This window comes from Anguilla rostrata, chromosome 15 (assembly GCF_018555375.3).
Source record: "Anguilla rostrata isolate EN2019 chromosome 15, ASM1855537v3, whole genome shotgun sequence".
NCBI classification, from domain to species: domain Eukaryota; kingdom Metazoa; phylum Chordata; class Actinopteri; order Anguilliformes; family Anguillidae; genus Anguilla; species Anguilla rostrata.
In genome coordinates this window covers 7578479-7592519 of record NC_057947.1, presented here as the reverse complement: position 1 = coordinate 7592519, position 14041 = coordinate 7578479, and the positions used below count along the sequence as shown (strand labels likewise).

Here is a 14041-nt window from a genome sequence, read left to right as displayed (position 1 = left end):
AGACCCTGAAAACAGAGTATACGCTGGAACACACTGCTGTTCTACACCATTAACTCATACTGCTCTTCTATACCATTATCTCATACTGCTCTTACACACCTTTATTCTACCTGGCTGTTTTACACCAATATATCTGATAATCCTCTACTATACCATTATGCTACACTGCTGTTCTACACCAATATTAAATACTGTGCTACTACACCATTATACTACTACTGTTGTTCTACTTCACTCCATTATCTCTGCTGTTCTACACCAATATTTCATATTGCTCTACTACACCTTTATACTATGCCGCTATTCTACACCATTACCCCAGACTTCTTTTCTACCACATTATCCCACACTGCTGCCCTCAGTACCATTCCATACAACTCTAACTCTCCTGGAACTCGCACCACAGCAACCCATATCAGTCTTGCAAAACTGCCTGAACCCACATCCTTAATCCTTAAGTGTGACTGCTAGGCAAAACTCTCTAATTGGGGGAAGACTGTTTTTTCGAGATCTCTAAGATGCACTTACAGTAAGAGATTCTAATCAATGGGGGAGGGGAGGGGAGGGGGGGGGGCTTGAGTTGACTGTGAGTGAGCTGGCAAGCACGCACAGATGATTCACTCAGCACTCTGCCGCAGGGGTGCCCATACAAAATGAAATAAATAGCGCCAGTGAGAAAATGGAGGTGCCCCGATCGTCAGATAGAGAGGCATAAACAATCCCAAACAAAATCCAGCTATCTGAAAGCATCACCGCATTTGTTGTGGCGCTGTGGCGGTTCCCCCCAAAACATTTAACTGGCAGCCTGCTATCTCCCATCTTCGCCTCAGGTTAAATCCAAAATCTGTCCTGGCACCAGAGCATGCTGCCTGGCCTTCAAAATCATCCAAAATTTTGTTCCAACTCCTCTGTCCTCCATCCATTTCCTTGAAAACACACTCAACAACAAAAGTCAGCATTATTATGGAGGGCATCTATGAATATAAAATGCACTTACCCCTACCAGCTATGAAATATATTTCATCATTGTTTCATTTGACATCTTATAAGTTATTTGTCTCATGTATGCATTGTCTTATTTACTCCTTACTGTAGCCTATAAAAATTTTATATTGTATTTATAATTCCTCAATTAATACTTATGTTACACTGAAAAACACTGAAACTGAAATTCTAATTTCTCTAAGTTTCACAAATGACAAGGTAAGTGCCACTGGCTACATTTGAGATTTCCCAAAGTCACGTGTGAATCTAAAGGATCTAGGGCAGTGGTTCTCAAACTCGGTCCTAGGGGAGCCCTGTGTACGCTGGTTTTAATTTCAACCTCAACTGCAATCCCAGAGTTTTAACAAGCTGTTAATTTTCCTTAATTAGGTGGTTTTCATGTTTCAGAGCTGGGATACCCAGTCTTATCCAGAAAGGGCCAGTGTGGGTGCACACACCTGTTTCTAATAATCAACTACTAGAGTCGTTGCTAAGCACCTTGATTAGTAGAATCAGGTGTGTGCAGTGTGCATCCACACTGGCCCTTTCTTTATAAGACTTCTGCATAAGGTTAAAACGTTCCAGCATTTTCTTCTATTTTGTCCATACATATGCACTTGAGAAAAGTACTTTTAGCCTGTTGCCTTGAAACCTTGTGTGATGTAGTAATAATAACAACAGTCAATGTTCTTGGAAAAACGGCATCTCATAACAGCATAATTTATTGATGACTGCATATATGGTTGTCACCAGTAGGTGGCAGCAGTGGGCATGAATCACATTGTGGCCTTGAACAGTCTTCATTATTTCAGTATGCATGAGCCACGCTCGAGTCGACACAACCTTCGGTACGCCACAGAACACACAATAAGAAAATAGCTGGAATTCATCGCTAGTATTTATCATTTTTAAATTGCATGTTTGATAGGAAAGCAGTCTGTCGTTTTTCAGCGAAAGTAGCGATTAATGAGATATCAAACTGGTGCGTTGAGATGCACATAAATCATTAGTCTTATTCAGCACCCCTAAAATATTCAGCGCTCCCTTCAATCACGACATTTAAATGATAAAATAACCAATCAGCTCCCTTTGTCACAGCTGTTGTTAAAACATGATAGCATATCAAGGCATTTCCCAATGACGATATCGCTTCAACATGCTTAAGCACACAGCAAGCCAGCGCGGTTCACAGCAGTCTCGGAAAATAGCATACTTCTCCCATGTGTTCAGCTAACGTTCAGCGCCATTGTGAATTTAATCGCAGGAACCATAAGAAACGCATTAATCCTGAGGTGCAACAGGACAGCACACTCTGACCTGTAGCTTACTGACCTGAAAATGAGTCATTATTATTAATCACAGAACTGAGCAGCCTTTACACTACCCAAGCCAAACTAGTGAAGTTCAGATGCTGAGATACTGCATACAGCTATCTGCTCCAACTCAAAGGCAATTACTTTGGACTGGATTCAACATTTCATGTCTAGACCCTTCCCAGTGACCTACACATGTGATAATATGTCATATTAACAATGAATGAATCAGCTCTCCTAAACTTCATGGCTGTCTGTTCTTGCAGAAGATTCGTTCACATCAAAGAACAGTACCCCTACGCCACAAGCAAAATACCACAGAGGTCAGATGAAGAAACAGACGATTCGATGCAGTTTGTGCCAACATGAAGGTCTGGATAATGGCTAAACACTAAATGTATCTGCTGTTAAATGAAATCTAGCTTCAAGAAGCCCCAAATTCCACTCTGCTCATACATGTAACAATAATCTCAATCCCATTAGTCACATAAAGCTCTACAGCTTCAATCTCCCTCATGCACTATGGAACTTGTAGTTTTATACAAGGACTACTATTACTGGTTCCAATACTGATGACCAGGTATCGTCTCTCTCTGGATAAGACTTAACATGCCCAAGGCATTACCACAGTGAAAGTGTGATGCATCCATAGGGAAGGCCACAGTGTAGATGAAAGATTGTTCATGGACTGGCCCCATTTGGATAAATGGAATAACCCAGGTATTGATCAGACACTCGGGTGTTTAAAATGGCTGCTGGACTCACTCCTGACGCTGAGGGACCAGGTGGCGCACGCCGTCCCCCTGCTGTTGGCGGCCGTGCATCCGTAAACCCCGCCCTGCTCCTTCCGCACTCTCTCCAGGCACAGGAGGTGGGCGTTTCCCCGCTGCTGCATCTGAAGCCCCGCCCCCGCTCTCAGGCTCCGCCCATCTTTAGTCCAGCTGACCGTAGGGGCCGGGGAGCCTGAAACTGGGGAGGGCGGGGCGGTGAGGGGGTGAGGGAAAGGGCAGAGTTATGGGCTAGCGGATATAAGGCAAGGGCTGGGTACAGCTGCCCTGGGTCATTTCATGAAGTTGAAAGAATACGACTTGGCCCTTTTCAAAAGGGAATCTCACCTTTATACTCGTATTCACCTGACTCTTTATACACAGCCAGCATCCATGTATTAATGCATTTACTATTGTCAGTAGCCTCACATAATGAAAAGAACAGGATACCACATCTGCCAGTTTTTTAGAGCCATAAAATATCAACGAGTGTGTATTAGTTACCTTGGCATTCAAACACAATGTCTTCCCCCTCCTCAACATCCCGGCTCTTTGGCTGGACGTCTAACTTTGGGGCGGACCCCGTCGACTCTAACCGGCTCTCTCTCCCGAACCGCTTGACCGCCCCGGCGGGCAAGGTCGACGCCACGGGCGTATGGGCGGCCCTGTCGGCGGGCGTGTCCTCCGCGGCCCCCACCCCAGTCCCCCTCCCCCTGGCCCAGCTGGGGGGTGGGACCCTGGGGGCCTGCAGGGTGATGGAGCTGGTGGCCCGCAGTTTGGGCGCGGCCCCCCGGTGCTCCTCCGCTGCGGGGGAGGGGGCCGGCGGCGTCGCGGCCGCCGATGTCCTCGCCGGCTCCGCGTCGCGCGCCCCCGTCTCACTGGCCACCTTCCCGGCCGCGGCGTCCGGCCTCGCCCTCGTCGCGGCGGGGTTCTTCTCAGTTAGCAGGCCGTTGCTCACGCTCGCGACGGTAAGAGGTTCCCGCGTCTCCGGGAGAGGGGCGACTGCAACCGGCAGATTTACGCCGCGTTGGCTGGGGAGAAAAAAATACAACCGATGACATTTTCTCGGCAGAATGTTCGACAGCTGCGCGAGACTGCCAGGAAGCGCTGAGATAAAGCGGTCAAATTTATGGGACATCAGTTTTACTTAAACATAGCTGCGGTAATTCCGTAGAGGGAAATATTCGCAGATCTACTTACATGCTTGATTCAGAAGCTGAACCTAAAAGAAACAGAAAACATTAAATGACTAATAGGCAAAGCAATAATCTGAGCAACAGAGTGACCACCAATAGATTTTTTTTTTTTTTTTAAGAAACTTTTACCTTGTATGTATTTACAATCACTGAGAGCTCAGTAGAGGCATGTAATATTACATATTAAAGCTAATGTTTAACATTTATGTGATCTCCTTAATGAGATCTCAGTGTACTTGTGGAGAAAGTGCTTTGTGGTTTAGAACGGTGAGAGACTGAGATGATCTGTGATTGGTGGATTGGTATGCATACCCTGAATGATGTGATCTGTGATTGGTGGATTGGTATGCATACCCTGAATGATGTGATCTGTGATTGGTGGATTGGTATGCACACCCTGAATGATGTGATCTGTGATTGGTGGATTGGTATGCATACCCTGAATGATGAGCTCTGCTGTTGCCGTGGCCTTTCCGGCGCTGTTGACCACGGAGCAGGTGTACATTCCGGCGTCTTCCGTTTGAGCGTCGCGGATCTCCAGGAAGTGAATCGCCGATTTTTCGAACATGCTGAGGCGAGCCTCGGACTGTAGCTCCGCCTCCCCCTGGAAGAAGCAGCACACACACACACACACACACACACACACACACACACACACACACACAGGTGTGTGAGCAGGACACTGTTCCAGCACTAGGTCCACTCACTTTGTCTCCAGTGAGGAAACTCCCATGCACCCAGGTAGCAGTCATACCACCCTGCACCCTTCTCAGTCTGCTGAAGCTAAGCAGGTATGAGATAGGGGTAGTACACAGACAGTAAACCCTCTAGAGAAAACTGTTTTGTTGTTGGAAGAGGCATTGCTGAGCCTGCTGGGGGGCACTCTTCTCTCTGGAGTAAATAAAACCCAGTGCCTCAGTGGTGTGAAAGGGACACTGTACTATAGGAGGTGCGGTTCTGTAATATGGCGTTAAACTGAGGTCCTGATGCACTTTACTTGCTTCCTTACCCATTGTGATTCCTCCAGGTTATTACCGCAGATGAGAATTAAGTTCTCAGTTAACTTACCTGATAATTAAATGAACATAAAATAATAATTACAAAATGGCTTCCCTTGTTTCCATGACGACTCACCCTGAGCCACAAGACTTGGGGCTGTGGGCGCCCTGTGATCTTGGCTGAGAATTTGCCGGTCTGTCCCGGCCTCAGGAAAAGCCGTGAGGGTTTGGTCACAAACTTCGGGGGGCTCTCCCCCCAGATACTGGGCCTGTTCTCCACCGAAGGCACTCCCAGCCGCCCCCTGGAATTGTGGGAAGGAGCGGCCATAAATTACATCGAGATCACAGAACGAGTCTGTTCAACATAAAAGCTCGAAACGATCCCTTGGATAAACAAATTCAGCCTGACCGACGACCTCATGATAAGATTCTCCAGAGTGGCTCTGAGGACAGAGATAGGAGCCCTGCTCCCTTCCGCGGCCAGCTCGGAGAAAAACACGGGCTAGAGTAACCCAGAGATAAACTTTATAACCACGATAAGGTGACAACTGCCGCAAGACTAAACGTAATTAGCTTTAATCGATATGCAGGAATCAGAAGAGAAACAAATGCTGAGGAGCGTGGCTGCTCGGACTGTGGCTGTGACCAATATTTCATATTAAAATTGTGTGTTTATGACACACTTTGTGAATCTTTCAAACATCAATGCATAAGAGATGTGATACAACACTGCGGCTACTCAGACTGTGACCAATATTTCATATAAAAAATTATGTGTTTATGACACCCTTTGTGAATCTTTCAAACATTAAAGCATAAGAGATGTGATACAACTTTAACAGAAGCTTGCCATTCAGATTAGAGTCATTGGCCAATAGGGGAAAGGCAGTCTTACCCAGATGTTCTAATGGATGATGGAAGGTCGTATTTTTTCCCAGGCCTCCCTATTTGTGGCAGAAAATACGTATATTTTTATAAAAGTAAAATGCGTAACAGAAATGAATAAAACGGTACAGAGCAAAAAATGTATTAACAAACAGACCTTAAGATCATCACAAACACTAAAAAGTGAATGTGTAGCGTGGGCCTAAACTACAGTCAGAGCATTCTCCATCTGTGTTTTGGTTTCTCTCTCAGCGAGGCTGAAGTACTTAGTACACTTATTGGTCCAGTAAATCCATACAGTTGTGAACTACATCAAAGATCATCCCCACTGCCCTTCTGGCCTCGCTGTGTACCAGGCACGTGCAATCCCTCTTTGATGTGTGACTACGCAATGTTAAAGCAGACACCACAAACAGCAGATTAGGTCAGGCACTATTGACAGCGCATTGGCCAAGGTATGTTCAAAGTCTCCTCCAATACATCTTATCTTTTCAGGATGAGGAGACTCTTCAAGGCTTCCATCTAAACAGCGAGACTGTCGACACTGCTAAACACATCAGCTAGATCATTACCGGGGAATTTAAAGGATTTGTGGGAGCGATTTGGAGAATCTTCCATCAAAAGAAGATGTAATTATGGAAATTAATCAAGTTGGCTGGCAGCACAGAACACGAGCAAGGGAGCGTGACTCCTAACCAGAAGGTTATGGGGTCAAATCTGGCACTAATGCTGCAGTCTTGAACAAACCTATTAACCTAAATTGCACCAGTAAATATCTGGCGGTAAAAGGACGCCTACAAATATAACAACAGAAAGGTGCACTTTTTTTTAAAGAGCACAACAACCGGTCGAGCCCAGGGCTGAATTGGATATAGAGAGATGTGAAGCCAGCTGGATGTTGAGTGTCCAGGAGGGGAATTGAAATGACTGCAACCGCCCACTGTTTTTAGAGCTTCAGGTGCTTCCTTCCTTCGGGGAAAAGGAACAAAGTCCTGAAATTTAAATGCTTCAGTGCTCTGATATTTTAATTCATGACCATATCTGTACTCAGTTTACAGATTAACTATATGCCATCCTCAACCATGCTGTTTATCCATATTTAGCATACATGATTCACTCCTGTATGCTAACTATGTTAATACTAACATTTTCATTATTAGTATTAGATTTATTTTGTTTTGATTGGTTTATTTATTGATTATTGTTCATGTAAATTGTGTGAAGACTGTGCATGTGTATCTATGCTTCTGTAAAATCAACTGCCTGTGGGCATTTGTTTAAAGAATATCGATTGTTTTCTCAATAAGACTGAGTTGGAAAGTTGCTGATGTGGGAGGCGGTACCTTCGACAGTGATCTCCACGGTAACCTGGCGGCTCCCCGCATCATTGGTGGCCTCGCAGGTGTAGCGGCCTCCGTCCTCCTCCTGCACACCCCGCACCACCAGGCAGAAGGCCCCTCGAGCGCTCTGCTCCATGGAGTAGCGGTCCCCACAAACCACCAGCTTCCCATTCCGGTACCAGCTCACCTGGGGCTCAGGGTACCCTCTTACCTGTACACACAGAGACATACACACAGAGACATAAACACACATATACACACACTCATATATATTCTTTATTTAACCAGGTAAAAGTCTCATTGAGGTTAAAATCTCTTTTTCAAGAGTGACCCGGCCAAGAAAGCAGCATAAACATTGTTACAACAATAAACACAAACAATACAAACAAACAAATACAACTGCCACACACTACAAATGAGTGAAACACAATATCCAGTTATACACACACACAGAGACATACACACACACACACACACACACATAAACCTAGACACACACACACACACACACACACACACACACAGACATACACACACACAGACATACACACATACACACAAACATCCACATACACACAGGCACATATACATGCACATATGCACGTGCACACACAAACACAAAGATGTGCACAGGTAAGTCTCTCAAAAATAAATTAGTCATATCATTGCACAGACAGCCTTGTCACATTGAGCCAGGTGTTTTGATTAGTATTGAAATGATGGTGCTTATCTTGTACCTGGATAAAAATACAGTAAGATGGACACAACACGGAAACTAAAAGGCCTATTACCCACAAATTGCAGAACAGTTCATTCGAAGGGGACTTCCCATTTCATTTGGAACAAAGACAAGAGGAAATACCCGATAATGCGTACCAGTGAGTCTAAATTCCAATGACACAATTAGAAATAAATGTTGAGAAAAAAAAAGAAATTAAACAAACAACTGGGTTCAAAGTGAAGTAGATATCTTTAAAAACCGCATGAGACACAGACTGTGTTGTCAGCGTGTTGTTCAGTCTTCTCAATCATGGACAAAAATATCCAAACGACTATCTTGGCAGACCGATGGCCAGCATCATTGGCTCACTGAAGCAGCGGACTCTCATAGGCCATAATGAAGCTTTCCTTCTCTGCAGTAATGCTCACGTTCAGACTCCATTTGGGAAAAAAGCAAAACAAAAAAACAAAACAAACAAAAAACAGCCCAACCCTTTCCTGTTAACTTCAGTTCTAGATCACTTCCTCTCGCTACACTTGTTTTCTGTGAAGTCTTTGAAGCATCGCAAATCCGCAGGCAGAGGCCACAGCTAATAAGGACACCATATGGGCAATCTCTTTTTCTTCTTTTCCCCCCGCACTCCTTTCTTCTCTTTCACCGGTGTCATGCGAATGCTCCCTTCCCGAAAGCCCCCTAAGCATGTGCAACGTTGTTTTTCAGAGCAGAACCGCGGCAAACCCAAAACGAGTAGAAACATTACACCGAGGCAGACTCTTAAAACGGTACAATTCCTTCCCGTACGCCACTTGGTTTGAATTAGGAGGAAAATAAAGTAGAGGAAATTGTTAACCGTAGCAGCTGCTATGAATTTCAGATTGAATATACAAATTAATAAAGCTCGACAGCTTGTAGACAATAGATTGATACCATATGGAATGTGGATTCCAAAGCACGGAAAATAAATGCACACACGAATTAAAGCACCTCTTTCCAAGCTACCATTCCTGGCTGTCTTGTTTCCCCTCTTACTATTTCAATACCAAAGTTTGAGCTCCACCTCAGGAGCGACCAAAAAAAGCAATATCGGGGTGAAAGTGTTTATTAAAATCCGACAGGCGCTCAAACTTCCTTCAGAACCCGGCTTTGCTTGACAGACGTTTGCGCGGAGCTTTCAAACAGCCTTCTCACACATCAAAACTGCCAGGGTGCTGAAAACGTTCACCTCAAAATCCCTAGCGCAGATATCATACACTGTTTACATGCAAAGCCATTTTTTTTCAAAACTAGAAAACAGACAACAGCCTTTGATTGGTTCTTGAAGAGAAAAATAGATTTGTAACACAGGGAATGACATGATGACAGATGCAAAAAGTCTCACAGTAGTTGAGGACTGTGACTTGTTAACCAACCAAGTCCTTGCTGTTTTTGGAATCGCATTAGCATAGCTCCACCATTAGCATAGCACCAAAGCATCCAGAAAAAACACAATGTAAAAGACTTTCAATTCAAAGTGTAATAACCAGTGAAGGTCAACGTTACATTTAACACATAGTTGAGGAGTAAAAAATAATTATTGTAATCAATATTGTTTTGAGGGTTTCAGACATTTCTGCCACATAATATGTTAATAATAATAATAATAAAATAAAACTGCCTAACCCTAACCCTAACCTCATTATAAGCCGCAAGGCAGAGGTTCTTTAATATAGCTTTAATATAGCTGATATTTTAATGACATGCTCATAATTAGACAATTGTCTCAATCTCTTTCCAAATGACAATATTTAGATTGGGTAATTAACTCCTACCAGCCATTTCAGAAATTCTGAATGCTGTGCTTATGCATATGTATATGTGTATGCATTTGAAAGGACTTCACTGATGCAGCTCTTTAACATTCCTCTTTGATGTTCAAAGCATTGGGCAGCTTGCTCATTTCCTGTAGCCTCTCCATTAGTGAATACAGTATGGCTGGATCCGAAGCCTACATTACACATCATTCTCAATTAGCATTTTATTTATTTTTGATTGTTTTTGCAGAAAGAATGTAACTGGACAGAACTGATTGTTTCAGGAATTATATATATTTTTAAAAATCCTAAAACTGGGGAAAAAAATGTTCAGCAGTTCAACAGCTCATCAACTGAAATGGATCCATTCTGAATATGGAAGCTCTGTACAAGAGATAGCCGGAGCTGATGACAATCCGTTCACTTGTGAGCCGATATTAAAGAGGCAATTATCCTTCCTCAACAGAACCCAACATGTACTTGGGCTTTGAGCAGACTGGTGCCTTTGCCTTTGCAAACAAAAACTTCTGCAGGGCATATGGGGAAGATTAATCCTACACTTAGCCTCTGTCAGATATTCTTTGAGAATTACCTGTTGAAAAATAGTAAGATTCAAAGCGCATTTACCAGCCCTTTAGCAATAAAATATATCAGAACTGAACCACTGTTCATAACTGCTGGTCTACAATGCTGGAATCAATGCCAGCCATGCGCCAAATAGCCAGTGTCAGCTATAGGCCCACTCATGGCAACATATAATCACTTCTGTATTCAGTACTGTACGGACATCTGGTCCGCAAATTCCAGATAATAAACTGCTCCAAAAGCAGAAAATTGCAGTCATGATCAATTATGCGAGAAGAGCACTGCCCTTCTGATTCAGAATAACCTGTTTGTTAAGAGTTAACAGTTCTTATAGGCGCATTTCAGACAGAGCTCATTGTAAAAATTGTCAGACAATGAGAGATGAGAGCCAAAAGTAGCATTTTCATGAAGCAAAATGTAAAAAAAATGACCTTATCATGTACGTTTGTCCAAATAACACTGTATCAACTTTATATTTCATGTTTGCGAACTGATAAATGTACCCAACCACCTTATCATTGCTTGTTGCCAAGGGAACGCTGAACACAAGAATCGCTGGTGTTTGTCATCCAGAATAGGAAGAGAAAAGCATATTTGAACAAAATGTGATGTGCATATTCAGTATGATTTCAACAACCATACAGTTTTCCCTATGAAACTGATGTAGAAAATCACTGGGGGGGGGGGTACAGATTCTGTGTGTCGCACAACATTCATTACGAGCCAACTAACTGAACACTGCCTGAAAAAAACTTGCACTTTAGAAACTTTTTAAAAATCTGGAAGGAATTAGCTACCTGCAAGGTAACAATAATAATAGCCAGTGTCGGACTGTGGATCCATTGGATAGGCAGTGTCAGGGGCTGCTACTCCTGTTACACCACACCAGCAGTGCTGCAGGTACTGCATTATAGGATCTCTGATACGACTCGGTACCTAAAACAACACGTGGACATTTTGAATAATTTATCCCATTCAGAAACCGAAGGCTTGGATGAAACCAAAGCGTGCCTGTTCGGTGCCGGTCAGAGGGGTCCGGGTCGCTGCAGACGTGAAGCCTCGTAGAAGCAGCGCGATTCGACATCTGCTTCCAATAATCCCACAGCGAGGTCTCCGACAGCATACCTTTCGCAGAGCTCACAACAATCCCCGCATACTCCTCCCCGCGCACTTTCCGGGCCAGCGAACAATTATTCAACGCGGATTTTTTCGTACAACTTTCTCGGGTCAGTTTTCTGTCAGATTTCCGTTCTCAAACTTGTCCAAAAAAGGCAAAAACAACAAAAAAAAAAGGCTGAGGATCGGAACCCAGAAGAGGTTGGTGACGTCTCACGCCCAAATGCTCTGGGCATTCCAGACCTTCACAGGACCGTGCCCCCATCGCAGAGAAGTTGCCCCTCGTGCAGGGCGAGCACACAGCCGAGGAAGGTCCCTTACGGTCGGGAAGGGGAAATGGCTGCTGACAGAGATCAGAGTCACACCAGTGATACTGAATGCACCCTGACTATTTTCAGTTTCTTTTTGCAATATAAAGTCAGAAGCAAGCTGCACTGTAAATCCTAGCCACCATCCTCACTAAATGACAGACTACTCAAACAATTGAAATTGTCTTAACTGCTTAAAATTGTCAAGTTTCATTTTCTGAAATATCATCCATTTGCTCAGTTTAAGTAATGACTCCCAAATTCATAAATTGAAATGAACAGTACTTGTTTGAGGCTGGCTTGAATCTTGACTTTTGAGTAAGTTCAACTCAGATCTTTTGAATAGTTAAACTAGGTAAATTTAACCCTCCTATTATGTTTGGGGTCAATTTGACCCCATTCAATGTTTACCGTCTCTAAAATTATGGTTACCATACTCTTTTTCAGCTAGATATTTCATGACGACTTTTCCTAACTTTATGGGGAAAACATGGAAAACATGAAATTAACTTAAAAAATTTTTTTCAACGTCCTGTACACGTGTTGTACGCATCGGTGTTGTTGGGGTCATTTTGATCTTGTTTTTGTTGTGTTGGCTGAAGACACTTTCACATTAATTTGTGTGTGTGTGTGTGTGTGTGTGTGAGAGAGAGAGAGAGAGAGAGAGAGCATGCGCGCGTGTGTGTGTGTGTGTGTGTGAGGAGAAAACATAGTTCCCACAAGATTTCTGATCATTCTTGCAACATGGGGACGGGGGCAAACTTATAATAAGGGCCCTCTAAACCATTTCTCTTTGCATTTGTGCCTCAACTAAAGATTTTGAAAATGACCACCAGACAGAGGCGTATACTTTCTGCCACTGAGATTCTGTCACAGATCTTGGAGGTTGAAAGTGATTTAGATGAGGATATGTCTGAGACTGAGGATAATGTTGAGGAGGACCCTGACTATGTGGCATCCTCCTCTGATGATGAGAATGAAGCCTTTGAAATACCACATTCTGACCCTCCTGTTGTTGCTCAACCACCAATAAACCGTCCTGTCATCTCTCAACCACCAAAAGACCCTCCTGTCATCTCTCAACCACCAAGAAACCCCCCTGTCATCTCTCAACCACCAAGAACTGACAGGTTCACTTCCAAAAATTGAAACCTACTATGGTCCGGATCCCCGGTTGAAAGACACCATGATAAAATGACTGGCAACATGGCTGGAAACATTTTACGAAACAGGGGTTTGATTTTGACGACCGATTTTATGGCAACCAGCTGAAATCACTGAATCTGTGTAGGAACATTTAAAACAACATGCCCTTCACTTTCCCCTGCCTACAGAGCATGCAGCCAAAGAAACAGGGTTGAGGCGGAATCAGTCAATCGCATTTTAACATGAAAGAAACATCAGGCTGTATAACATATGGAAATATGTCTAAAACCCTATTGAGGGCGGCAGAGGCTAAGACTATGACCTCAGCTGACCAAAATAAGAGGTACAGTGAGTGCAGTACACTGTAACAGCCCTTCATCCAACTCTTCACTCTTTCAAATACCCGGAAGTGTCCAAGTACACGTGCCAAATGTTACTGCTGCAGCCGGTCAGCCTTAAATCCCGACCGGGCAGCTGAGGATCTTAATTCGGGGATAAAAGTTCGAGGAATCACCCAACCGAAAGCGGGACCATCTGAATTTTCGCTCCCAACTAAAAACCAAGTGGAAGCTGAAAGTCACGAGGTGTGCAAGCAGGTACGTCAAGCCCTGTAAAACGAGTGGGTTGTGCATCTCACTGCCTGCACATATCTCAGCTGGACCAGGCTGTATATTACCATACAGCCCTGAAAGGGGTAGGCTAAACTGGGTCGTAATGCTGCAACTGTGAGGACATCTACGATTTTTTTTTCTCTATTTGGCCGCAAATTAGCTTACGGTGAGTGGTGCAAACAGCTCAACACGACCGCTTTACCATAACCATAAACAGCAAGTAGGCCACACAAGCAAAGAAAAACTGGCCATGTTACTCAGTGCCACTGCAGTTGCTGGGC

At 43.8% G+C, this 14041-nt stretch overlaps 1 protein-coding gene across 4 annotated transcripts in view; it reads right to left on the bottom strand.

Annotated features, from left to right (window-relative positions):
- mylka (myosin, light chain kinase a) overlaps positions 1–14041 on the bottom strand; it is a 60773-nt gene that overhangs the window by 32420 nt on the left and 14312 nt on the right. For 2 of the 4 annotated variants that reach the window (XM_064311815.1, XM_064311816.1), the window contains exons 3-9: positions 7487–7694; positions 6154–6202; positions 5395–5560; positions 4699–4864; positions 4265–4286; positions 3569–4095; positions 3063–3266 (exon numbers count right to left, since the gene is read on the bottom strand). In XM_064311815.1, coding sequence (XP_064167885.1) covers positions 3063–3266; positions 3569–4095; positions 4265–4286; positions 4699–4864; positions 5395–5560; positions 6154–6202; positions 7487–7694 — 1342 coding nt within the window. Of the gene's footprint in view, positions 1–3062; positions 3267–3568; positions 4096–4264; positions 4287–4698; positions 4865–5394; positions 5561–6153; positions 6203–7486; positions 7695–8274; positions 8290–8359; positions 9006–14041 lie in introns of those variants that run through there. The other 2 variants (XM_064311817.1, XM_064311819.1) reach the window with 2 other exon arrangements.